Source organism: Mesoplodon densirostris, chromosome 7 (genome assembly GCF_025265405.1).
Source record: "Mesoplodon densirostris isolate mMesDen1 chromosome 7, mMesDen1 primary haplotype, whole genome shotgun sequence".
Classification (NCBI taxonomy): Eukaryota; Metazoa; Chordata; class Mammalia; order Artiodactyla; family Ziphiidae; genus Mesoplodon; species Mesoplodon densirostris.
The window spans coordinates 34,149,823-34,176,144 of record NC_082667.1 but is presented as its reverse complement, the minus strand read 5'-3'; the positions used below and the strand labels follow the sequence as shown (position 1 = coordinate 34,176,144).

Sequence of the window (26,322 nt, the reverse complement as noted above, 5' to 3'; positions counted from 1 at the left end):
AGATACTACTCATACCCACTAGAATGGCTATAATAATGATAATAATAATAATTAAAAATACCAAGTGTTGGCAAGGATGTAGAGAAATTGACATCTTCTTGTACTAATAGTGGGAATGTACAATGATACAGTTATTTTGGAAAGCAGTTTGGCAGTTTCTCAAAAAATTAAACATAGTGTGATTATATGACTCAGGAATTCCTCTCCTAGTTATATTCCAAGAGAATTGGAAACAGATATTCACAAAGGAAACTTTATATGGATGTTCATAGCATATAGGCAAAACATGGAAACGACCCTAATGTCTATCAATTGATGAATTGATAAATACAACGTGGTATATGTCTTCAGTGGAGCATTATTCCACAATAAAGAAGAATGAAGTACTGACACATGCTACAACATAGATGAACCTTGAAACGATACTAAGGAAATTAGTTACACAAGGACATATGTAGTATGATTCAATTTATATAAAATGTCAAGAATTAGGCACATCCATTAGCGAGAGTAATTAGATTAGTGGTTGCCAAGGATGGGAGAAGAGAGAAAGGGAGTGGTGGGTGACTGCTAGTGGGCATAGGGTTTATTTTGGGGGTGATGAAAATGTTCTGGAATTAGATAATAGTGATGCTTTCAAAACCTTGGCAATATATTAAAAATCAATTATATACTTTGAAATGGTGTTTTGGGTACCTGAATTAAGGTACACAATAAAGCTGTTTAAAAAAAATAACCTCTGTGTCTCCCATTTCCAGCATTTATGGAGACTACCCTCTCAGTGAAACTGCATGGGCTTTCTTCATGTTCTTTATCCAGACTTGGGTATAGTTACTACAAAAAACTTTTGCTGAATTCAGTGTTGCAACTCAGCATAGGACAAGTAGTTTCAGCTGAGTCTCCTGTCTGCACTGCTACATTTATAACATTCACATACCAACTCTCTGAAGCCATAAAATCAAGTCTGGATTTGAGTTTTCCTGTGACAGTCTGGACAGAATGTCATGGGTGATGGAGACATGTTCTTGTAGTTCCCTAAGAAGAAATGTCTTCTGCTGGGAGGCAGATCTATACTGGAATTCATAATATAATACTTCAGTCCTCTAAATCTGCAGGAATTTCCACAATCCCACTTAGCTTCACTGTCCAAGATATGCTTGCCTGATGCTCATGTGCCCTCCTAAGTTGGATATCTTTTTTTCTGCTTACAGAAAATGCATAAAGGTCAACAAACCTTGTGGCTTGTTATTGATATCCAGTGCAGTGGCACAACATAACTGTGAAACACCGTCTAAACAAAGTTCATTTTGGTGATTCCCTTTCTTGGTTGACAGTCTACAGTAGTCTGTTGTTCATGTTGCACATCTAATTTAAAGTAATACAATATAGGGTGGGGAAAAGCTTTTCTTATGTAAGCATATTATAAAAAACCCTTTCTCAAGAAAACAAATGTTTTGAAGTAATGCAGACTGAATTTGAATGCCATGTCCACTGTAGAATTTACTGAGGGACCTTGAGCAAATTACATAACCACTCAGTCACCTCAACCGCAAAAGAGGAGAATAATAGGAATGACTACCACGCTTGATTCCTATGATTAGCACACAATAAATTCAAAGTTGTTAGCTAAACAAAAATGTGTTGTACAAATATGAGTGTTATTCCCCAGAGAGTAAGCAGTCATATGTCTTTGTTGAGTATACAACTCAAATGATCACCTTCTAAACTGAGCAGAGAATCTATTGTTAGATAATTCTAGCAGAAGCAAACTGAAACACATATTTTTCTTCGGAGTCAGAATTCTGTTTTAGGAAAGTGTAGTGCAATTTTTCTTTGTAAATGACATGCAATTCACAAGTGAGTTGATTTGTGTATTCCTAGTTATATCTGTTGTGGATTTTACTATGGCCCAAGAGGGTGGTATCCAGTTTACAAAAGTTATTACTCATCTATTTTGTTGGCTTAGGCTTTTTAAAGTAATATCTGTTCTGTATGAGTGTTTTAACTCCAATCCCATTAGAAGCAAAAGCAAAAACAGATCGGTAAATTAGGCAGTTAATTCTTTAAATCGGTATCCTCTTTAAAATAAAGCTTTATAACAAATGTATTTTTCCTACAGATAATGTCTCAAAAAATAGACTAAAGGGGAAGTTTCATCTAAATTTTACTGTAAATGGCTAGCCCCTGAAAAAACTGTAATATGAGCTGAAACATCTGGATAGGAATTCCTGGAGAACATCTGACCTTTGCCCTCTAGGGTCTCTGGTGCAAGTCAACCTCTATTGAACATCAACTTTGTGTTAATCACTGAGTTTGTTATGCTAAGTATGATGTTCCAGGCAACAGTAGGGTTTGCTTAAGATTTAGAAGAACACAGTTCTTTGTTGAAAAAAAAAAAATACAGCTCAGATCTCGATGAGATCTTTCCTCATCTCTATGATAGGGACTATTTATATTTCTCTAGGTTGGCTCTTGAAACAATCAAATGAAACAGTGCATGAAGTAGTGCTTTACAAACATTTATTTAACAAGGTTATCCTGCCAGAATACCCTTGTTGTAAAGATCCTAGAATTGAATGTCTTAGTAGATGAAGTTGGCACTATTTTCTAGGATTACTTTTGCAAAATGTTATTTTCTATTAGAGTTCTATTATTTCATTTTTCTAATTAATTTTTCAAAATAAAACTTACTAAATATCAGATGTTCATTATAGAAAATTTGGAAACTACAGAAAAAGAATGACAGATAAAAACCTTCTGCCTTCCAATACCACCACTCCGAGTTAATTACTAACATTTTGATGATTTTCTCAGTTATGTTTCCTCACCTGAAGAAAAGCCACCCTTTATGTGAGTGAACCTGGGTCACCAACTCCAACCCCACTACCAGTTGGTGGTACAGAGTCACATTGAAATTATAGGAAGGTCAGAAATTTTCAAATCACAGAAACAGCAGACGTCTTAACTGTCCGGAAACCTCTTTAGAGTCCACGCTTGCGGACTTAGAAGCTTGCAATTGGAATACGGTCTCAGGGTGCATTTCTGGACGCTGCTCGCTCCTACTGTCCTTCCATTCGCATCAAATGAGTCATTATGAATTTTTAATTAGAATAATATTTTAAACATTCTCTCCAGAGCAACGTTTTTACAAACACTGTTTAATCAAGTGAGGGGCGCCTGCCCATGACTCTAGCCTCCGATAGTCTTTCCCAGTGAATTCTGTTTCACCTCCTGCCGCGAACGCCGGTTCAGTTACTGGCAGATTAGATTTCTCTCCTGGCCCCCGCCTCGCCCTTCCCCATCCTATGGAGAAGCGGGAATAAAAAGATCAGCCCCAGGCGGGCGTGTAGCCGGGTGAGTGCAGCCCGTTGACCGGAGCGCGCGGGTCCATCACTGGGCACCCCCTCCCTCTCCCCGCGCCGCCTCCAGCGCGAGTGACAACGCGCCCTCGGGTCTCGGGAGCTGCGGCAGCGAACAATCCCGGGCAGGGCTCGCCTCGCCGGTGACATCACTCCCGAAGATACTCCCCACTCTCAGCGCCTGCTTTCGTGAGGCGTCCGTCCGTTTGTCCGTTTCCTTCCATCCGCTGCTGGAGAGGGCTCATTGCTGGCCAGGGACAGAGCCGGGCACTGAGGAGCGACAGGACCCGGAGGAGGAGGAGGGAGAGCGCAGGCAGCGAGGAAAGGAGGATCCCGGCAGGGCAGGTGACAAGCATGAAATTCAGCCCAGCGCACTACCTGCTGCCTCTCCTGCCGGCGCTGGTCCTCAGCACCAGGTGAGTCCAGGAGCGTGAGTGACCTGAGCTGAGGGGAGTTGCCGGTAGGTTAGTCCAACCGCAGGTCACCTGTGGAGGCCAAGGACAGACACTTCAGCTATTTGCATCTCCCGCCTAAGTTAGGGGGGTCTGTCTATAATTCGGGCTCTGAAATCCTTCTGAGGGAGTAGAGCCCTTTTCTAGTTATCCTAGCCCTTAAAGAAATCCTTAGTATTCCTCCCAGTGAGGGGACCAAGTGTTCCTTCCAAAGCCATGTTTCCCTCCAGCGCTAGTAGTAGCAAACAGATAACACGCGGTAAGAGACGAAATAAAGAAAGGAAATTAGACAAGGAGAGTAATGTCACCAGGCAGTCTCTGTATGCAACAGAGCTGTCTTAATAGCCACAGCGCTTACCTCCTCCCCCAAGTGTGTCTGATTTAAGGCACAGGAACCAGAGAAAAATGACAAATCTTGGGAGATGGTTAGCCTTGCACAAAAGTTCCTGGACTTGTGAATCAGACTGTTTTAATGTCTTGAGTAGGCTTAGTGGTAGGCATTTTCCTTTGGCTGTCTTGTGAACAGGTCTAATTAAAGAGCACACAAGACGATTAAAAGTTAGAAGACACTCTCAGAGTGCTGATGCAAGGACCGTAGTCAGAAACAATTAAGTACTGTATTCCATCCCTGGCCATAGATGGGACTTTAAGCCCAAGCACAGAAGAGCTATTTTAAGTGGAGGTTTAAAATGTGTTGATTGAAAAGAGTTTTGTGAGTCCCCACTGTTGATCAAGTCCCAAAGCTGGTGATGGGTTTTCATTCTTCTTCCACAAGAGCAGTACAAAGGTGGACTGTTTCATTGCCCAGGACTGAGCCTTTATTCTGCATGGCCTGAACATCATACTGGCAGCAACCTCTCTGCCTTGGCTACTATAAAATAAAATGACCCACACAGGATAAGGATCTTTTCAAATCTATGTGAATGGAAACATTATCTGATTATGTTTCTGCTGGAAAATGAAGAGGGGAAATAGGATTATATCTAATTCTGAAATTGAGAAGTATGAAGGAAACTCATTATGTATGAAAAGTCAGGGCAGCAAAATTCTTGATTCCATTCCTAACTGACACACCCTCTTTCAGGCTCTTGTAACCAAACTTCCCTTCTAGTGTGAGGACTGTTTGTTGATGAACTTAGTCTTTGCTTGCAAACAAAGCCCAGGTGACTTTCCCAGACTAAAATGCAATATGAGCTGTATTCTTTATTTTCTTTTAAGGATTGCTTGTCACTTGAGTTCACAAACGGCAGATGGTTTTAAAATCACTTTGCTTCCCGGTACTATAATAACTTGCTCCAATAACAGCCCATTTTAGTATTTGTTTCTAGCTCTACACTCAGTGCTAATCATGCATAATTGTTTTTTTGTTTTGTTTTGTTTTTTTGTTTGTTTTTTTTTTGCGTTACGCGGACCTCTCACTGTTGTGGCCTCTCCCGTTGTGGAGCACAGGCTCTGGATGCACAGGCTCAGCGGCCATGGCTCATGGGCCCAGCCGCTCCGTGGACTGGGGCACGAACCTGTGTCCCCTGCATCGGCAGGCGGACTTCAACCACTGCGCCACCAGGGAAGCCCCATAATTGTTATTTTTTTGAAGTGTCTTGCTATTTACTCTGAACTCTTGTGTTGTGGTTAATAATTACTTGTGAATTCTTCTAGAGAAAGGAAATTCTCAAAGTATGGGGCATTTAAGTATATGCCTGTCAATATATGCAGAGAATAATAAATATTTAAACAATGGAAGCCCTGCCCACAATGATTTTTAAGCACAGTGAATCTCTAGTGTTCCAAAAGTACACTTGCTTTTTAAGGATACTATAATTTAAGTGGCTAAGAAATCGAAGTTGTTTTTTTTTTTTTTTTTTTTTTGCGGTATGCGGGCCTCTCACTGTTGTGGCCTCCCCCGTTGCGGAGCACAGGCTCCGGACGCGCAGGCTCCGGACGCGCAGGCTCAGCGGCCATGGCTCACGGGCCCAGCCGCTCCGCGGCATATGGGATCCTCCCAGACCGGGGCACGAACCCGTATCCCCTGCATCGGCAGGCGGACTCTCAACCACTTGCGCCACCAGGGAGGCCCAGAAATCGAAGTTTTAATGTTGGTTATATACTACAAAAACAAAGAGCTACCACCTTATAAAAGTGTTAATTTTTATAAGGATAAATTTAAAAAAATAGTCAATGCACTTTTCACAACAAAAATCGAATTAGTCTTTCCTAGTTTACTTTAGATATGAAACTTCTGCAGTGTTGGTTGTATGTGAAAACTGTGAAAAGTCTTCTTTAAATTTTCTCTCTTGCCAACTCAACCAAAAGAGCATGCTGGGCTTAAAAAAGCGAAACTTTTCCTAATCGGTGACATGTCTTATTATTGTGATTACTCTGTCACAATTTATTGTACTGGATACCCAGATTACCTTGTGACAGTGAGAGAACTTGACAATGAATTGGGTATTATCAATATGTCATTTTGCAAAGAAGAGCTTATGTTTCAATGGACTCTAACAGAAGGCCATTCTCTTTGTAATATTTAAGAGTTCTTGTACGCATTTGGTTAATGTGTGCATTAGAACCAAAACTGAAGAGGTTTTCAAGAACAATTGCATTAGTAGAGGTGCACTTATTGCCCGGCTGAGAAAAACTGTGTGGCTGAACCATGACCACCTGTGACAGTAGGCTTTCTAGCCAAAGACTTATGCTAACTTAATTTCTTAGTCAGTGGTCCTGTATGTGAAGCAAAAGGCATTTCACATGCTTCAGTTGTGTTGAATGCACTAGCAGAGGGTGGCAGTTGCTAAATTTTCCTATTGCCTTCGGGTGTTATCACTTGTCTTTTATTATTAAGTTCTTTTCAAAGTGTGGAGAACACAGATCTGAGACTCTTGGTGCAAAAAAAAAATTATTTGCTTCAACATCTCTTTCTGGGCATAGCTCTTTAATACCTTGCTTTTATCTTTCCAATAGGTCTAAGTTCAGTTCTGTTTTAAGGTTAGTGAATGTGTTCACTAAAGTAAATGCTGCAATTAGAGAAAGATAGTTACTGTAAAATAGTATTCTACCCACAGGGATGGAAACTCTAAAACAATTCTCTTTTAAATATGAATTTTTGAATAGCTTTCTGTTTTTATTTTTTCCTTATCCCTGCGTTTTCTGTAGCAACTTTGTATGCTGAAGCACAAAAATTCCATAATTTTCACCAAAGTGAACAACATCTATGCCCCCTCAGTCAGAGTTCCTTCATTTGTCCTGAAAGAAAGCTAAATGTTCACCTTCAACAATAGCCAAGAACTGTTCTCTGTTTTACTGCTGAACCCCATAGAGGTAAAAAGAGCTGTAATTTCCTGGCATATTGTCTTTCCTGTTTATAAAGTATATATAAATTCAAAAAAATAGAGTTAATTTAATGAATGATGTAGCTAGTGCAGAAATCCATTTAACCTGTACACAAATAAATGTGGTCAAAGAAAGCAAACATATCTTCAGAATAGAATAACTGTACTTTTTAAATAGCCTTATTCTGTAGAAGCATTAAATTGTTGTTCCAAGGCAGCCAGCAATTCACTTCAGAAAGAAGTAGTATAGGTATTGAAAGGAATAGTAGGGTGAAAAAATCTTTAGAAGTTCTTGGTGAAAAGGGACCTGTGGAGTGCTGGAGAAGGCTTGTGCTTTAGTCTGCTGAACCTCTGTTCCTTTATGCTGTGATCCTACTCTTGATACCTTTGGTTTTAAATGACTTAATGGGAGAGAACATGGTAGGGGAGGAGTGAAGGTCTACTGACTTCTGGTGGTTTTCCATCAAGCAAGAACTTTAAGCAGATGGTCGGTTATAGTCCTCCCAACAGGAGTCACCTTACAGGTCTGTCCTCAGCCCTCTGATCAGCAGTCACACCACATGTTTACTTTGGAATGTACTTTTAGATGGTACTATATACTGAAGATGCCCCAGGCTCCTATTTGCTCTGTGCCTCAAGCTCTCCTCAGAATCAAGTTGATGGATAGGATAAAGGAAAGACAAGAGTCACAATAAGAACACAATAAGCACCAAAAAATTTTCATTTTTAAGCAAATAAATTTGATATCAAAAGGAGTCTTACTTTAATTCCCCCAAACTGATCTGAGGTACTATATTTTTTTTGTCCCAAGCCCAGTACACAAAGAGTCTTACCCGACACACACGTTTACATGACCCTGCATATATTTCTTTGTAAGAATTTCTCCATTCTGTGTAATTGAGTTAGAGAAATGTCTCTTCCAGGCTAAGAAGATATTGGCAAAAATGTTTTGACTTTTTAAATCCCTTTTCAGGGCCTTAGTTGCCTAATTACAATAGCAGTTCTTTTTTTTTTTTTTTTTTTTTTTTTTTTTGCAGTATGCGGGCCTCTCACTCTTGTGGCCTCTCCCGTTGCGGAGCATAGGCTCCGGACGCACAGGCTCAGCGGCCATGGCTTACGGGCCCAGCCGCTCCACGGCATGTGGGATCTTCCGGGACAGGGGCACGAACCCGTGTCCCCTGCATCGGAGAGCAGACTCTCAACCAGTGCCCCACCAGGAAAGCCTGCAATAGCAGTTTTTAAAATGACTTATTTGTGGAATATCTTTGTGCACTAAGTTTTCTTTATAATTAATGAAAGAGACACCTCAAGCATTTATGAATTGACTGAACAATTGTCCCAGACCAAACTCTATGTAATTGAAATCACTGGCGGTATATGGGTGTAATGAAATTATGCTTTCTCATGTGTGTTATGAGAGTGCTTGTGTGTTGTGGGTGCATGTGTGCTATTTTTAACTGACTTCTAGAGGAAAATCTTTTTTAATAAATAGGACTGGGCCTCCCTGGTGGCGCAGTGGTTAAGAGTCCGCCTGCCGATGCAGGGGATACGGGTTCGTGCCCCGGTCTGGGAGGATCCCATATGCCGCGGAGCGGCTGGGCCCGTGAGCCATGGCCGCTGGGCCTGCGCATCCGGAGCCTGTGCTCCGCAACGGGAGAGGCCACAACAGTGAGAGGCCCGCATACCGCAAAAAGAAAGAAAAAAAATAAAAATAAAAAAATAAATAGGACTAAATCATTTAAGTAACCTGATTAAACAGATAATGTTTAATATTAAATTTTCTTCTCTAGAAAATCCAAAAAATTCCATTTGAATTTATCTTCATAACATTCAGAAATGTTTTTGATGTTTTCATTATCACACATCAAAAGTGTACCTGCAATAAATCAGTTGTTACATAAGACATCAAGGCAATACAATAATATATTAGTTACAAATACATGTACCTATAATCTAGTCACATTCAGAAATATTTATATATAAGGTAAAGTTGGATAAATATTAACAACAAGGTTTTAAACAAAGTTTGAAGTGTGAATAGAGGAAAGTGCAAATAAAGTCAGTTAAGCAATATCAAAAATAACTTTTGCTAAGGACAATGAAAGAAATGATATTTTGTAATTGACATTAGTATATCATGCAACATTTGCTAGTTGTGTGATGTTAGGTGAATTGCTTAGCCTTTTTATCCAGTTTTCTCATGTAGAAAATAAGACTACTCATAGGAACTACCTGAGGGGGCTGTGGTAAAGACTGAATGAGTTCATCTAAAAACAGAGTTTACCATATTCCCTGGAACACAGTGAGTACTTGACAGAGGTTAGCCTGTGCAGTTATTACTATATAGTTGTTATTATTTTCATGAAATTTTTGTATCTGTGATTGATCTGGACATAGCAGAATAAATGAAAACTTGGATGCCAATCAATTGGACGGCACAAAATTAACAAGAGTGACAGTCGTCATGCAAAAGAAAGAAAAGATCGCCGAAGAAGAGGGGAAGCAGGAGAAATAATGAGGATTACCTGGTAAATCGGGTGGGTCTTTGAAAAGTGTTTTGGTTCCTGGATGGTACTGTGCACTTTGGTGAACACCATGAAAAATTGTGATATTTAATTTTACCATATAGAATATGATTTAGCACAAAAGTGTATGATTAGCAATATTTAACTTATATAGCTACAAGTAAATTTAAATTTCATAAGTTGTACTATCAAATCAAAGCCGTGAGCATAAGCATCAATGAATAGAAAAGGAGGCTTTCAAGCTACATAGGCAAGATTGATATAAAAGTTTCTACAACTTTATTTTCTACTTGTTAATCAATTTCATCATCCATCAGCAAGCTATAAAAGGTAGAAACATTTAGAAAAATTAAGGGAAGAAAATGTAGATTTTTTTTCTACTATTGAAAACAATTTGAGAACTGCTGATATAGAAAAAGGTCAACTGTTATATGTCTTAAGAATCATCACATAAAAGGGACTTTATACTAAACCAATTTTGAAAAGAGCTTTGGAGATCATGTACTCTCAACTAGTTTGCACATAGTTTATCATAAACTCTTCATAGTTGTGCTATGAAATTCTATTAACTGAAAAAGTGTGTATATTTTTGCCATAGATTACTGTGTGTGTATGCATATGTGTCATCATATGTCAATTGAGTGAATCATAGAACAGGGTATAATTTGCTGCTAATGGAAAAGAAAAGACATAGATCATGTTAAGTCTGCATCAGAAAGGGGCACATGTTTACTGGGACATTTAGAAATGTTGCTTCATGTTCATAAGATGCAAAAAAATATATATCGAAAGTAAACCATTCCATTCAGACACAATCTAAAGTTCAACCAAATAAACACTGTGCTCTGAAAATGCTTTCATGAATACTAGGAGACATCGTTATACCATAGGCAGTGATTGCATTGCAAATTATGTCTGACTTGCTTGATGCTGCTTTCGAGTATTTTAATCTCTTTGAGTGTACTTTAAAGAGTCTGTTATTGGGCAACATGCTGTGAATACAAGGTTGTGTTCTCATCCAAAGCCCTTCATATTAGAGGTGAGAAAACTGAGGTCCAGAGTGACTGAGACTTCCCTAAGACCACAGAGGAAAAGCAAAACAAGAACCCAGAACTTTCCCTAGTGCTCTCTCTCTTCTATCATATGATTACTCTCCATGTCATCTCTTCTGTAATTAAGCCGCATTGGTATAGTTGGTACCTACCTTATATCCAGAACTATTCTAGTTATTGTAGAGTATAAGGTAATTTAAAAAATTCTCCAGCCACGTAGAATCATGATAGAACAACATGGTACAGTCAAAGGGAATTACAATAATGAGCTGAAGACCATTTGTTCACCTGTATTCAGTTGTTTTTTGAAGAGTGAGTTGGCCTGAAAAAGATTTCCAGGTCATTTTCAAAACCCAAAGCAGAGGACCTAGAGTCTGTCATACAGAGTGAAGTAAGTCAGAAAGAGAAAGACAAATACCGTATGCTAACACATATATATGGAATTTAAGAAAAAAAAAATGTCATGAAGAACATAGGGGTAAGACAGGAATAAAGACACAGACCTACTAGAGAATGGACTTGAGGATATGGGGAGGGGGAAGGGTAAGCTGTGACAAAGTGAAAGAGCGGCATGGACATATATACACTACCAAACGTAAGGTAGATAGTGTGGGAAGCAGTCGCATAGCATAGGGAGATCAGCTTGATGCTTTGTGACCGCCTGGAGGGGTGGGATAGGGAGGGTGGGAGGGAGACGCAAAAGGGAGGGGGTATGGGAACATATGTATATGTATAACTGATTAAATTTGTTATAAAGCAGAAAAAAAATTAAAAAAAAAAAAAAAAACAAAGCAGAGTCACTGAGTTCTCAGCTTTGCGCAGTTTACCTTGCAAGAGATGCACCTATAGTGGTTACTGCTGGCTTTTCAGTTCTATTGTAGGGTGATATTTTTGGTACCTTTGGGATCTTTTCATTGAAACTCTTTCCTATAAGTGTAGTTCCTGGGAGACATTTGCTTATTTATATTACTCACCTATTAAATCTATACTGCAACTGTGTAGTATTGTTCAATGGGTAGCATACTGAACTATCTTACAAAGACGAGTTCCTAAATATGTTCATATCTAGCTTTAATTTATGGTGATATTACGTTTCATTTGGTTTACATGCCTCTATACTTTCGTCATAGCCTGTCAACAATTTTTAGTTATATAACATTTTTTAGGGCAAAGTGGTAATAGATTTCATTTTACACATACATATCAAACTCCCTGCCTTTGGATAGGTTTCTTAACCATTCTGAGACTTAAATTTCTCATCTATAAAATGGAAAATAATAATGTCCAACATTTAGGGCCATTAAGATTGAAGAAAGTATATTAAGTTCTCTCTCAGTACCTGCATATAGCTGTACTCTTAGTCCTTCAGGAAATCCTAAGACATGATGGCTATTATTATATGTAGAAATTATTACAATTCAGTGTGTTGATTTTATATTGGATACCTCAAGCAATCAACATTTAATTATTTTATTAAAAATCAAAGTAAATTAATTCCTTAAATGAATTTCAAAGTTCTTTACTGACTCAGCCAAAATAATAAAATCATAGTTTATTCTTGATATGATTCTTCTAGGGGTAGGGTCAGGAGAGAATTGAGCTCAGTGAATGCTCCTTAGGAAAAATGGAACAAAAAGCATGCAATGACCTGCTGCCTTCCAAAGCAGTCCTTTCAGCTGAGCTAAGGTATCGGCAAAGGCTAATGTAGATTCTGGGTTATCCTTTATCTCATGTCCCTATGGAGGATATGACTTTCTGTGACTTCCTCCTGTTTATCCTCAAAAGGGTTTCTAATTAATTCCCCATCTTTTAACTCTGTTCAGCACACAACTCTGAGCATCTAGAAGCACTTACTCAGTGAGTAGCTTGAGATGCATGGGGTAGGGGTTACAGGAAATGTTTGTGCTGTCATATGTGTTAAATCCAAAGAATATGGAAACAAACAGACTTTGAGTCAGCTTTACTAGCTAAATGATTTTAGAAATGTCAATTAACATCTCTTAGCCACATTTTTCTCATCAATGAAAATGCAGTAACATTGCCTCTCTCATATAGATTTGTCAAGAGGATCAAATAAGCTAATGTACAAAAAGAATAGTGTCTAGCACAGAGAAATACAACTCAGTATATTGCCAATTTTATATTACCTGACTTAAAGGATTAGAGAGATTTTACCCTACCAGAGTGTATTGCATTTCAGAAAGAGCAGTCCTTAATAAAAACTTTTACTTGGTATAGGCAAGACGAAAGTGTTGGTGAACAGATTTTGGAACTCAGCCTTATCCTCCCTTATTACAGATGAAAAACAACAACAACAACAACAACAAAAACCTGAATGGAGAATGTATTTTCCTCCAAGTTCATGTGGATGATTTGAGACCAATGTGAAAGTCAATTCCAAACCATCCTAACCAATTCCAGTTAGGAACACTGATTTAAATACTTGCAATACCCTCAAGAAAAATAGTATGGAAAACTAGTATGACATGACCTAGCTTCTGTTCTGAGTCTGAAAGCTCCCAATTATGTTGCTAATAATTTTGCTAATCCAGTTAAACATTAAATATAGTTATTGAAATTATATTACCATATCACACTAATGCCTTTAAAGAAGGTTCATTTTTCGAGTTGACCTAAAGATGGCAGGACCAAAAAGATGTATCTTAAAGTAGGACAGCATAAACACCAACAATCCTTTGGACAAGTAGAGGATTCTGGATTTTAAAATTAAGTAGTCTCACAATGGGTAAGGTTGGTCATGATCTCCATAGAATGGTGGAGAAGGGGCTGGAATGGCAGAGAGAAATAAAAAGCCTAGCACCCTAGGGCACTTTGAATGCTGTGTGCATGAACAGAGATGGTAGGGGTAGAAAGGAAAGTCCCCAATCACTGGCCTTCCTCTTTTCCTTGTTTTTTTTTTTTGTTGTTGTTGTTATTTTGTTTTTAATTTTATCTTTTCTAATGCTGGCAGTCATTCATTTCTGGTCTTTGCAGTAAGCTACGTTCTTAGCATTGGGCAGAAAAGGCGGGGGAGGGGGCCGCTTTAAATTATAAAAGAAACAAGAAAATGCATGAAGAATTTAAGTGACATGTTGGCAAGAAGCAGATATGGTTGAGTAAGCTTTATATTGTTGAGAACATGTAGCTTTTTCCTTCAGATGCCACAAAATGAAATGTGAGCTCATTCAACAAAAAAAGAAGTTCACATAAAAATGGGGGAAAACTGTTTTTTTTCTGACACTACAATTTAGAAAAATATTGAAAGATACTGAATCCCTTTTACACATTGTATGTATGTCTTTATTTCAATTGGTATTTTATATGACATGTAAGTTACAGATTCAGCCAGTAATGTTGAGGACTAATTATTTCCCTGGAAGTGTGCTAGATGCTTACTCTCTGTCACTCAACCCTTACTTCCTTGCAACACATTATACTTATACATGTTTTATCACTAGGGAGAAGGAATTTTGGACATATTAAATAATTAGCCCATATTTTCCCACCTAGAAAGTGGTCAGATCCTAGCTCATTTTTTTCTGAGAATCGTTTTGTGAATGAAACTATAGCTATGTCTATAAAATCTAATCTCTGTATAAATACACACTGAAGAAAGAAATAACTTATAATACAAACAAGAATGCTGAAGCTAGACTGTGTTGGCAAATAGCTGCATGTTTGCATGAGGCGGGACAGGCTACATTAAAAACATTCTTAAATAAAGCAGCCAAAGAAATTCATTATTTTTAAACCAGAAGCCTTTATTGAAGCCTTTATTATAAGTACAAAATTTGCAAGCTAATTTCAATATTCCTATGCAGAAAATATATGTTTCCTCAGATCAGTATTTCTCAAAGTACACTCCTCAGTGTACCTAAATCAGAATCCCCTGGGATGCTTATTAAAAAGGCTACTTCATTGTCCCTACCGTAGATATATTAGATTAGATTCTCTGAGGAAAGGGCCAAAGAATTTTCATTTTAATGTGGAAATCAGATGCTTTCTATCTGAAAATTTGGAAACAATATTTGAAACTGTAGAGTCTAGAACACTTTGATCTCTTGAGCATTTGCTTAACATGGACATTGCAGCTGAAGTCAAGAGGATGGAAAGATGGTGATGTTTTGGCAAAAAAACCCACTTATTTTCACATGTATATAAATGAATTTAATAGGTGAGAATCTTGTCACATACAAAGGCTGCATTTATCAATCAAGTTGCATGGAAAATAATTCTCTGCCTCCTGTGCTTTTCTACAGAGGGCTAAGAAACTAAAACTAAACTCAAATAAACTAAATGGTATAAAACTATATGACATGGATTTATCAGGGAACATACTTTATTTAGAAAGTACTTGACAGCAAGGTGAAATCTTACTGATAGCACTGAAAAGAATGAAAACTCCACTTTCTCCTTCACATTTTAGCCTGGAAAAAATGAAAATTTTGATCCCCACCTCCTTCATTACTAGCAGTTGGTTTTAACTGACGTGGAAAAACAGATTTTGTTTCGATTAACTTTATGTGTTAAACAGAATGTGCAACTATGTCAGCCATATTGCCTGCTTCTCTTCCTCTCTGCAGTATCAGTTAGTTCTCCTGAAATAATAAAGAAAGGAATCAAAAGATGATATGATAATTAAGAGCTAACATTTACGTAATATCTTAAACCAGGTTAATCCTCACAGTAGACTTCTTGTGAGGTGGTGGTTGTTGTTGCCTCCATTTTATATCTGTGGAGACTAAGGCACACAAGGGTTAGATCACTAGCTCTCAGTTATAAAGTGGTAGGTAGTGGAGTCTAAAGTCAAACTCCAAATAGTTCTCTAGCCCATGTTCTTAATCACTGTGCTACAGCGCCTCCTAGTGTGTAACGTAAAACACTGGGCATGACCCTAAATCTGCATCAGCCTCATATGTGGGTGCCAATTTACACAGTGAGAGGACAGAAAAATGTAACTTCCTCTCAGGTTTCCTCTAAGTTCACAACTAAATATGACAGAAGGTCCTTTCTTTAAAGTTCCAACTAAAATAATGTTCATTTTATTTTGTTTTCATTGTGAAAGAAAAATAATCATGAATTTGTATAATATGGTCTTTATTTGTGGATGTTGTTTTTCCAAGTCACACCAGGGACCTGTAGTGTCCTACCGTCTGGCTCCAGATGGCTTCCATGTTTCAGCTGTGGAGCTTAGAAACATGTGGTGGGAATCAGACTGACCTGCGTTCTAACTGCAGCTCAGCACTTGCTACCTGTGTGATCCTACCTAATAGTAGGTAAAGGTTATTGTTTGGTTTTTTGTGTGCAAGAATTGTACTACACATTTCTTTAGGATTACTTTATTTAATGATTTTTTGTACTTCATGAATGTGCTTTATAGATTAGGACATTGAAGATTAGAGAAGTTAATATACCTAAAGTCACAACATTACTAAAGGTAGAGGTGAAATTTGAACCCACAATTTAATAGACATAACCTCAAGGTCAGGATCCTAATACAGTAAAGTTAACACTGAAATTCGTGGTGTCAGGCATTTGGGAGATAACTCAGAAACAAAGGAGCTGTTGAGAGCCACATGCAGACTAGTGTAAAAACCAGACTTGTGTCATACACGCACATGGATGAGTGAGCTAAGGGGTCTGGTGTACGCAACTCCTCAAAATATCCCCATGTCATGAATAGTGTCACCTTTTGTTTTACAGATGTCAAAGTTAACAGACTCATTATTTGAACTCAGCCTATCCTGATACCTAACCTAATAATAATAATTATTATTATTATTATTACTATTATTATGGCAGCCAGATTTTCCTTAGAAAGTTTGTCGTTGTTTTACTGGAACTGCACTTCCATTGGTAGTCAGAAGGTGGCACTGTGAAGTATGAAGTACAGTACAGTCATCTCTGTTCTAGATTTAACCTGTTCATTGACTGACACATTCATCTCAAAACTGATGTCTAAAATAATCTGGCTTCATTTCACATCAAAATAATTACCAAAGATAAATGTATGTATATTCATGTACATGTATATATGCATGTATATATATGATATATACTATATAGTATACATGTATTTTATAATATATACCATTATAATAAATTATCTATATATTACACATAGTTATTTTACAGTTTTTTGAGAATTTATCCTTGAAAATAGGCTTTGTTTGGAAACACAGTGCTGTTAGCTTGATCCCATTCATCACTACAGTGATTCCTACAAGTCTAGTTTCCTCCTAAGTGGAATTGGACCTGAAAATTTAATAATGGACCCATTTCCCCAATGTACTCTTAATTAAAAGAGTTTTCCAGGACGGACTTTAAGGGAAGTAGGCATTATGTGAGGGAGACAAGGATATCTGACATATAGTATTTAAATTTTCATTTTTATACATGCTCATATCTTTTCATTTCATCCTGTGTAGCAATTAGTAATAATAACTCCTTTTTATAGATGAGGAGACTGTTAGTAATGACAGGTAGGTGGCCCAGAGCCAGGTCTGAGTTTGGTTTTCACAACACCCAAGTTACCTTGGGACCGGGAAAGTTAGACTGTAAAGGAGGCAGAGTTGCCTTGTCTTAGTCTGCTTTGGCTCCTATAACAAAATAACATAGACTGACACAGACACTTACTGACACAGACACTTAAGCCACAGACACTTACTTCTCACAGTTCTGGAGGCTGGGAAGTCCAAGCTTAAGGTGCTGGCAGATCCAGTGTCTAATGAGAGCACTCCTCCTGGTCTGCAGACTGCGGTCTTCTTGTTGTATCCTTACCTGATGGATCAGAGAGACAGAAAGCACAGTCTTGTGTATCTTCTTCTAAGAGCATTAGTGTCATCATGAGGGTTCTACCCTCATGACCTAATTACCTCTCAAAGGCCCCACCTCCTAATTCCATCCCAGTGAGGGGTTAGGGTTTCAACATATGAATTTCAAACGGACACAAACATGCATCCATAACATGCCTGTTGAAAGATGAAGCAAAGGCTGTCAGCCTGGAAGGATTTAAAGGAGGTGGTACGTATACAATATTTGATGTTTTGTCATGTGTGATTTTGGTCCTATGTTAGCATACCTTTCATAAGTCGATGTGAGTACCTGCCTATAGCCCTTACGTCTTTAATCAGCTAAGATGCAATTTCTTGGTATGTATCAGAAAATGCCAAATAATAGTGCCTTAAGCAAAACAGAAGTTCATCTCTCTCTCACCTAAGATATACATAGAAGAGGAAATGCAGGGTTGGTTGATTCTCCTGTCTGGCATAGTTTTAGTCTCTGTTACAAAATAGATGGTGATTTTTTTGCCACCTGAGATATTAGTGTGATTTTTATTTCAATTGATAGAGACCAGCTAACATCACAAGTTTCTCTTAAAGATAAATAAATGAAAATTGTATTTGCTGACATGCCAATTAACCAAAAATGAAATCACTTTTGCCTGCTTTTGAATTCACAAAAGGTTTGATCATGTCTGAACTGGAAACATCTATACATAAAAGAAAGTCTACACAGAGTCATAAGATGATTAGTCAGGATCCTATAGTAATTATTGGTAATGTTTTATTTTATTTTTATACTCAATGTAGCAAGAGAAAGAAATGGATGAGATTTGTCCCAGGCCAACAACTATGTTTTAAAGCACTTTCAGATATTTGGAAAACATAAATTTATCAATAGCCATTTTAAAATTATGTTTCTATTTTGACTATCTGTTTAAAGAATTGAAAGTGTAAGGATTATTTTTTTAATATGCTCAAGACCTGTGTAACACAAAACAAATAACATTTTGTCTGTGACTCCTTTCTATCCATCATTCCTTACAGCTATAGTAACTTTCAGGGCCAAGATTTGGACCCTAGACTCTGATTCCACAGCCTAGATTGTACGATGAAAGATCAGTAGATGAATCCCATCAGTCCTAAGCAAAGGCTAAATTCTGGTAGCAGTGTGTGAATTCTTCTTTCAGGAAATCACCAGCTTTTGTCTACTGTAACCTTTCAAACACTGAATGTAGAGAGTGTTTATCCCAAAGAAGTGCTGAAAGGGTGATAAGCTGGGAAAATAAAAGTTGCCAGACAGAATGCTAAGTGGAGGGCAAAGTGACAATGGAACCGATTTAGTGTTTTGATGCAAGTATAGTACATTCTGCACATACAGTTAGGATTCCCTGGTGACTTTTTGTAATAAGAAGTGCATCTGGGGAAAGAAAAAAAAAAAAAACAGACCTTTGGAAAATAGAATGTTTTAAAGATGAGTGATGAGCGCCGTGACCATAAACAGATGCTCACAGTGCGTCACTGGCATTGAATTAGAGTTTGTGGAGGAGGAGACTAGATTGTTGGGAGAAAAAGTCTCCACTGAATGCAGGCAGTGACTGTTTTCTGTTGTTTAGGAGGTTAGTTTTGTTCTGGCTATAAAAAGGACATAAAAGACAAACTGTCAGAAAGAGGGAGATAAATATTTCGTGGGGATGAGTCCCTTATGCCTCATTCATAGTGAAACTGAGAGTGTAGTAACATGAGAAGAATGGATTCAGAATAAGTGAGTTTGCCTTATAGGTGAGTGATCCTAAGCAAATAAAACAGTCTCTACATCTCAGGAGAACTGAGGAGGGGGTAGCGGAATGAGGAATGTGAGGGAGACCAAATGTCAGAGAGTAAAGTTTCCCATCTCTGGGAATAGAGAAGAGAGAGTTGTAGAAGGTGTGACAGAACTACATGATTTTCAACACTTAAAAGTTTTCAAGAAAAAATTGTTTAGGAAAGTAAATCTCAGAAAGAAGACAGCTATGTATAAAGGCACTAAGATTAATAGTAATAATAATAATAATGATAAAAAATTCAAAGTTATAGCTTCTAAGCAGAATTGTAAAAAGTTAGTGGAAAATAGGTGGTCCATTTGCCATTTCCATACTAAAAACAAAAAAAAAAAAAGAAAAAACCCTTCTTATGTTTATATAAATTTCAATGAAAATTGTCACATAAATGAACTTTATGTGACTTGAGGACGTCAAGCAAATTTTATATTAAGAATTTATATATCAAAAAAACAAACAACCCAATCCAAAAATGGGCAGAAGACCTAAATAGACATTTCTCCAAAGAAGACATACAGATGGCCAACAAACACATGAAAACATGCTCAGCATCTCTAATTATAAGAGAAATGTGATTCAAAACTACAGTGAGGTATCACCTCACACCTGTCAGAATGGCCATCATCAAAAAATCTACAAGCAGTAAATGCTGGTGAGGGTGTGGAAAAAAGGGAACCCTCTTGCACTGTTGGTGAGAATGTAAATTGATACAACCATGGTGGAGAACAGTATGGGGTTTCCTTAAAAAACTAAAAACAGATCTACCATATGACCCAGCAATCCCACTACTGGGCATATATCCTGAGAAAACCATAATTCAAAAAGACACATGCACCCCAATGTTCATTACAACACTATTTACAATAGCGAGGTCATGGAAGCAACCTAAATGTCCATTGACAGACGAATGGATAAGGAAGATGTGGTATATGTATACAATGGAATATTACTCAGCCATAAAAAGGAATGAAATTGGGTCATTTTTAGACACATGGATGGACCTAGAGACTGTCATACAGAGTGAAGTAAGTCAGAGAAAAACAAATATCGTGTGTTAACACATACATGTGGAATCTAGAAAAATGGTATGGATGATCTTATTTGAGAAATAGAGACACAGACGCAGAGACCTAACGTATGGACACCAAGCGGGGAAGGGAGGAGTGGGATGACTTGGGAGTTTGGGATTGACATACATACACTACTATGTATAAAATAGATAACTAATGAGAACCTACTGTATTGCACAGAGAACTCTACTCAGTGCTCTGTGGTGACTAAATGGGAAGGAAATCCAAAAAAGAGGGATATATGTATACATATAGCTGATTCATTTTGCTGTATGGTAGAAACTAACACAACATTGTAAGGCAACTATACTCCAATAAAAATTAATAATAAAAAAAATAGCTTAAGATTTCTGTGGATGTTTATCCAATGTGAAAAGAAGCCTGTGAGAGTAAAATTGATCTTTTTTTTATAAGAATGTGTCATTTAAAGAAAAAGTACACCAGTCAAATCTTTATAATAATTTGTTTAAAAAAAGAATTTATATATACATAATGTATTGTAACTAAGGTATTATCACTATCTACAAATACATTTTTATAATTCTCAAATAGAGTAGAATACTTTATTGGGTTCACAAATAAGTGAGACAGATCTGCCTTTGAGCAGGTAATACACACACGCATGCACACACAGACACACACTCATACACACCCGAGTGCTACATCTTCAGCCTTGTATAAAATTGTGTAATAACTGTACAGTCTTGCCTGGGTTGAGGTGGGGAATCAGGTTGGCCAGAAATTTTTCAAGGTTAAGTTCCAACCCCCATAAGAGAAGGAGAAAATTAGAATGCAAGGAAAATAACATAGTCTCATGTTCCAGGGAGTTGACAGGATATCAGTTTGGTCCAGTATCCAACATCCCAGCATATGGAATAGTCATATGGAAAGATAACATATTGTAACAGATTTCAGAGACTGTAGTAGATCTTTTTGGTGCCTGGTCCATCTTCACTAGGAGTGCCCCATTTGCCTATTGCTTTTTCTGGTACCAATTGCTTTTGGTGCACCAAATGCTAATGAATAACCTCAAAAACTACAGAAAAATGACCTTAATGAGATTTTTTGCCTAATCCTGGGTTTTATTCATCCTCTCTTTCAGCAACACCTTCTCCTATCCCTAACCTCCCTTAATGGGGTCCCTCTCTCTACCCCTGGGTACTGTGTATTTTCTCCCCCATCTCACCCCCAACCCCGTGCCTAATTAGGCTTCCTCTCCCACCCTGGGTGTGATACATCCTCTCCCTCCATTGTCCCCCAACCTCCTCGTGCCCTATCCCCAGTCTCTACAGTCAACAACCATGTGGATCTACCTCTGTGGTGCAATGCATGCTCCAAGCTTCCCTAGGGACCAAGGGAAGCTAGTCTTCTGCTGGGACCACTTCTTTGCTGAACATTTTTGTTCTATCATGTTTCCGTCTCAGCTTCTTTTGAAAGTACTCACTCATTGAGATAAAATCAGTTTCCAAAGGAGGCCCCTCTTAGGCTTTACTTTTGGGAAAACAGGCGTAAGATAGAGGCTGATCCACCTCGGTTGAATCCTAGTCTTCCACATTACTAGCTATGTGACCTTGAATGAGCTGTTGAAAATTCTTTATGATAATTTGTTTCATTTGAATTGGAAAAATAACCAATCTGGAAGTCCTGTTGTGAAGATTAACGGATAACAGATTTAAAACACCTGCCACGGGCTTCCCTGGTGGCACAGTGGTTGAGAGTCTGCCTGCCGATGCAGGGGACACTGGTTCGTGCCCCGGTCCGGGAAGATCCCACATGCTATGGAGAGGCTGGGCCCGTGAGCCATGGCCACTGAGCCTGAGTGTCCGGAGCCTGTGCTCCGCAACGGGAGAGGCCCCAACAGTGAGAGGTCCGTGTACCGCAAAAAAAAAAAAAAAAAACCACCTGCCACTTATACATATTTAATATATGATACTTCTTTACCATTTAATTATGGAAATTAATGCAAAACCTAAAGCTATTTTTGTGAAATGTGAGTAGGTTTTACGTGAATATGAAATTCTGTGGCCACTCGAGGTGGAATATCTATGATGCAACCTGTGCCTCAAAACTCTTTGTATGGCTTCTTTGTCAGGGTTTGATAATTTCTTCTTACCTTATATATTATATTTCTCTTGTAATCCTCCCTAATACAAAATACATAATTTTTTAAAATCATCTGTGTTCTAAGTTGAACCATATAAATGAAATCTTATTTGAAAAGGCAACTGCCTGTCCAAAGAATTACTGCTACATTTTAAGAATTCTATACATCTTTTATGTAAAAACTTTATCCTATTTATTCAATCTCATTTTTATTTTTTCTTACATATCTATTCACTCCAAAAATATCAATCACCTCAATGTGGGCATCGATCACATCACTTGTGTAAGTTTAATTTAATTATTTGAGCCAATTTCTATAACTGTTTTCTTAAAAATCCATTTAAGGAGGTTGAATTTATCAGATGGTATAAGGTAGTTATGTTGCTGCTCAAAGTTATTTTTATGTTGTGTTTAACACTTATGGTATATGAGAGGCTGTTTTTAATTACATCAAAGTCCTGCCTTTTTATCACTGAGCAAGTAATTTCCCTCCCATTAAAAAAAAATTACTTTATCTTTGGGTTTCTAAGATGACATATTCCAAGAATATTTTTTGAAATGTGGGGTACTTAACACTTTGTAGCGATTAAGGTTCTACTGACTTGGAAAATAAAATGGGAATGATGAAGGGGAAATGATTCTTTGAGAAGAAGGGATTAAAAGGGCTTTAATTCATCATACTTTATTAGTGAATAAAATAATAACAAATACTAATGGAGAATAATTAGCACTTATGAGTTAGATATTACCTCATTTAATCTATTTTGCCTAATTAATTTTTTATATACAATATATAAATGAGTATATTACAGTTTAGCTAAGGCAAGAGGCTTCAGCTGGCCAGCTGGTCAATGATGGAGCCAGAAGGTTGGAGCCCAGGGATGTCTGAAGCTAAAGTCTGGGTTCTTTAACACTTTAGTCATGGCTGTTAAAGTCCTTTGAATATTTTGAGGAAAAATCTGATGTAGCTATTTTTCCTTTGTAACATTCTATACTTACAGGTTGGCCTAGCACAAAATAAATAGCTACCTGAAGGTATATTATCCTTTCTATAAATCATCAGGGAGAAATCTTAATTCACTTGATTTTAGTGTTGGCTTCAAATGCCTGTCTCTGTCTTTGTCTCTCTGTCTCTATTTCTCTTTCCAATTCTTTCTCTCCCTCCCTTTTTCTCTCCTGGCTTCCAGCTCTGGCAAAGGGAGCCACCTCTCCCCCACTAACTTAATTGTTTTTAATTGAGTGAGAATCTGAGTGGGTCCATAGATTCTTAAATTTAGGAGTTTGGGATAAATCAGGGTATATTCTAGGGACAGAAGATTATAGTTTCAGAAGCAAGAAATAATTTACCTCAAGAAAGCATAAGGGGGCCTCCCTGGTGGCGCAGTGGTTAAGAGTCCGCCTGCCGATGCAGGGGATACGGGTTCGTGCCCCGGTCTGGGAGGATCCCATATGCCGCGGAGCGGCTGGGCCCGTGAGCCATGGCCGCTGGGCCTGCGCATCCGGAGCCTGTGCTCCGCAACGGGAGAGGCCACAACAGTGAGAGGCCCACATACCGCAAAAAGAAAAAAAAAAAAAAAAAGAAAGCATAAGGAAGTACCATAGCCTGAGAAAGAGAAGTGTGCAGACCCTTCCTCCTCCTTAAACAAATCTAAAAGAAACTGCAAAAAAATTATTAACGGATATGTTTATTGATTGTCCCTAATATAGTTGTGAGAATATTAAATTGATAATTGAAGCATCAGAAGATGATAGTGTATCATCATGCAAACTATTGAGTTGTTCTTTTTTTGGTCTTTCCACTTTTTATTTGTTCGCAGGTCAAAGCTAGTCAGCAAATGGAGAATAGTTCATAAACTGGTTTGCTCTCACAGTCATCATCATCTTCTTTTCTGAGGTCTTGCTTTATACTTTGACTACAGCTGTTCTTCAGACAATTGTATTTAAGGACTGTTAACATCCCCACTCAAATACTCTAATACTTTATTCTGAATGAGTCTTGAATTTTGGAGAGTCTTGCATGTCGTTGAATAATGCAGTCTGTCATCTGAGAGAATCTAGCAAATTGGATGTAGGTTTAGGGGAAAAAACAAAGGTTTGAATTAAAGATTCCTTCTTTCAAGGTTTTATTGTTTTTATATGTTTACAACACTTTGAGCTTAAGTCTACTAAGAACAAAACTGAAGAAAGGAAGCATGAGATTTCCAGAATCAGGACTGGATTGTGAACATATTGGAAGAACAGACCTAATACTTCTCCCTCTAAAACTTTCTCTGCAAAAAGTTGTTGGCAGGGCTTCCCTGGTGGCACAGTGGTTGAGAGTCCGCCTGCTGATGCGGGGGACGCGGGTTCGTGCCCCGGTCTGGGGGTATCCCATGTGCCGCGGAGCGGCTGGGCCCGTGAGCTGTGACCGCTGGGCCTGTGCGTCCGGAGCCTGTGCTCCGCAACGCGAGAGGCCACAGCAGTGAGAGGCCCACGTACCGCAAAAAAAAAGAAAAAAGAAAAAAGAAAAGTTGTTGGCAAAGAGGTTTTGCATCTTTCCAGGATATAGTTTCAGTGAAGCAGGTCTGCATGTGTACTGGAATGTGTTGTTTTCTCATCTCTTAGTTTTCTTTGGATTTCATTTATTTATCGTTTGTTATATGAGAAGTTATACTTCATACTTTAATAAAATATTACTGCCTCAATATAATTAATTTATAGTAATAATAGGTGCTTTCTAAAAAAGAATATAAACAACTGCATTTTTTCAAGAAAATATTTTGGTCTTTTTAAATTTGTGAGTGAGCATAATTATCAGGGAGTTTTTCATTTTAGTCAAGCTTTAGACATGAAGACATTGCCAGCACAGGCCTGGGATATATCTTTGCTCCTCTCTGCTAACTCAGTGTAACAACAGCAATAGCAGCAAAAACAACAATAGCAACAGCACCTGTTGGTGTCAGGCAGCTATAAATGCTTTACTTTTAATATCTGATTTCTTTAGTTTCACTAGTTTTCTTAGTTTATTATCTGATTTCAGAAGTTTCATAGTTGTGCAACTGTGAAGTAGCCCTACAATGTATAAAATACCTAATATCTAAGATCTTTAATTTTGCAGAATTTGAATGGTAGGATTTTGAGGATTTCACTCTCAGAAGGGGAAATCTGGTGGAAAGACAGCTGTCAAGATGCAATAAAATTACTACCAACAGAACTAAATGAATCACACTTTACAAAAAGTTACTATCTACTCCAAAACTCACTAGTGTGTGACCTAAAGGAATGTTTGAAAATGGAACTGTTATCAACCCGAAGAGAAGGCAGAATTGAAAAACGATTGAAATGAATATTTGTGTGTGTGATCGCATTCGAACATCACTTTGAAGCACTCTCGGCCATAGAAATCAGGTGTGATTTTTATGTTTTCCCATCCAGGGGAGCCATATATATAATAAAAGAATGTAATAGCATTGAGATTGCACAAGAGAATCTTTGTATATAAATTTAAAATTCAGTAAGTTGCTGAATAATAGTTAATGGAACTTTTAACAATGGAAAGGAGATTGGAAAATGTGGTCTTATCTCTCACACACATTTTCCTGTGTTCAGTTATCCTTTTGGAGGTGGGGGAGATGGGGTACAATGAACATAAATCCAACATAAATCCCACTTATACAAGAACTGAAACCTAGGCCAAACTAGATTTAGGAAACCTGAAAGTTTCAGTTAGATAGTCAATAGTAGTGCCACTGAAATGTCAGATACTTATTTTTTGTGAGCATACCCCAAAATAAATCAAGTCAGCAGAGAAGATAACTCACATTAGTTAAACATACAAGAGGTTGAAATATATA

General features: G+C 37.8%; 1 protein-coding gene across 1 annotated transcript in view; it reads left to right on the top strand.

Moving 5' to 3' along the window:
- Positions 1 to 3,512: 3,512 nt before the first annotated feature.
- Positions 3,513 to 26,322, top strand: part of LUZP2 (leucine zipper protein 2) — a gene marked incomplete at its 5' end in the record, with an annotated part of 475,562 nt that continues 452,752 nt past the window's right edge. Inside the window, one exon of the mRNA XM_060105175.1 lies at positions 3,513 to 3,775. Within this exon, the coding sequence (XP_059961158.1) occupies positions 3,513 to 3,775 (263 nt within the window). The remainder of the gene's footprint in view (positions 3,776 to 26,322) is intronic.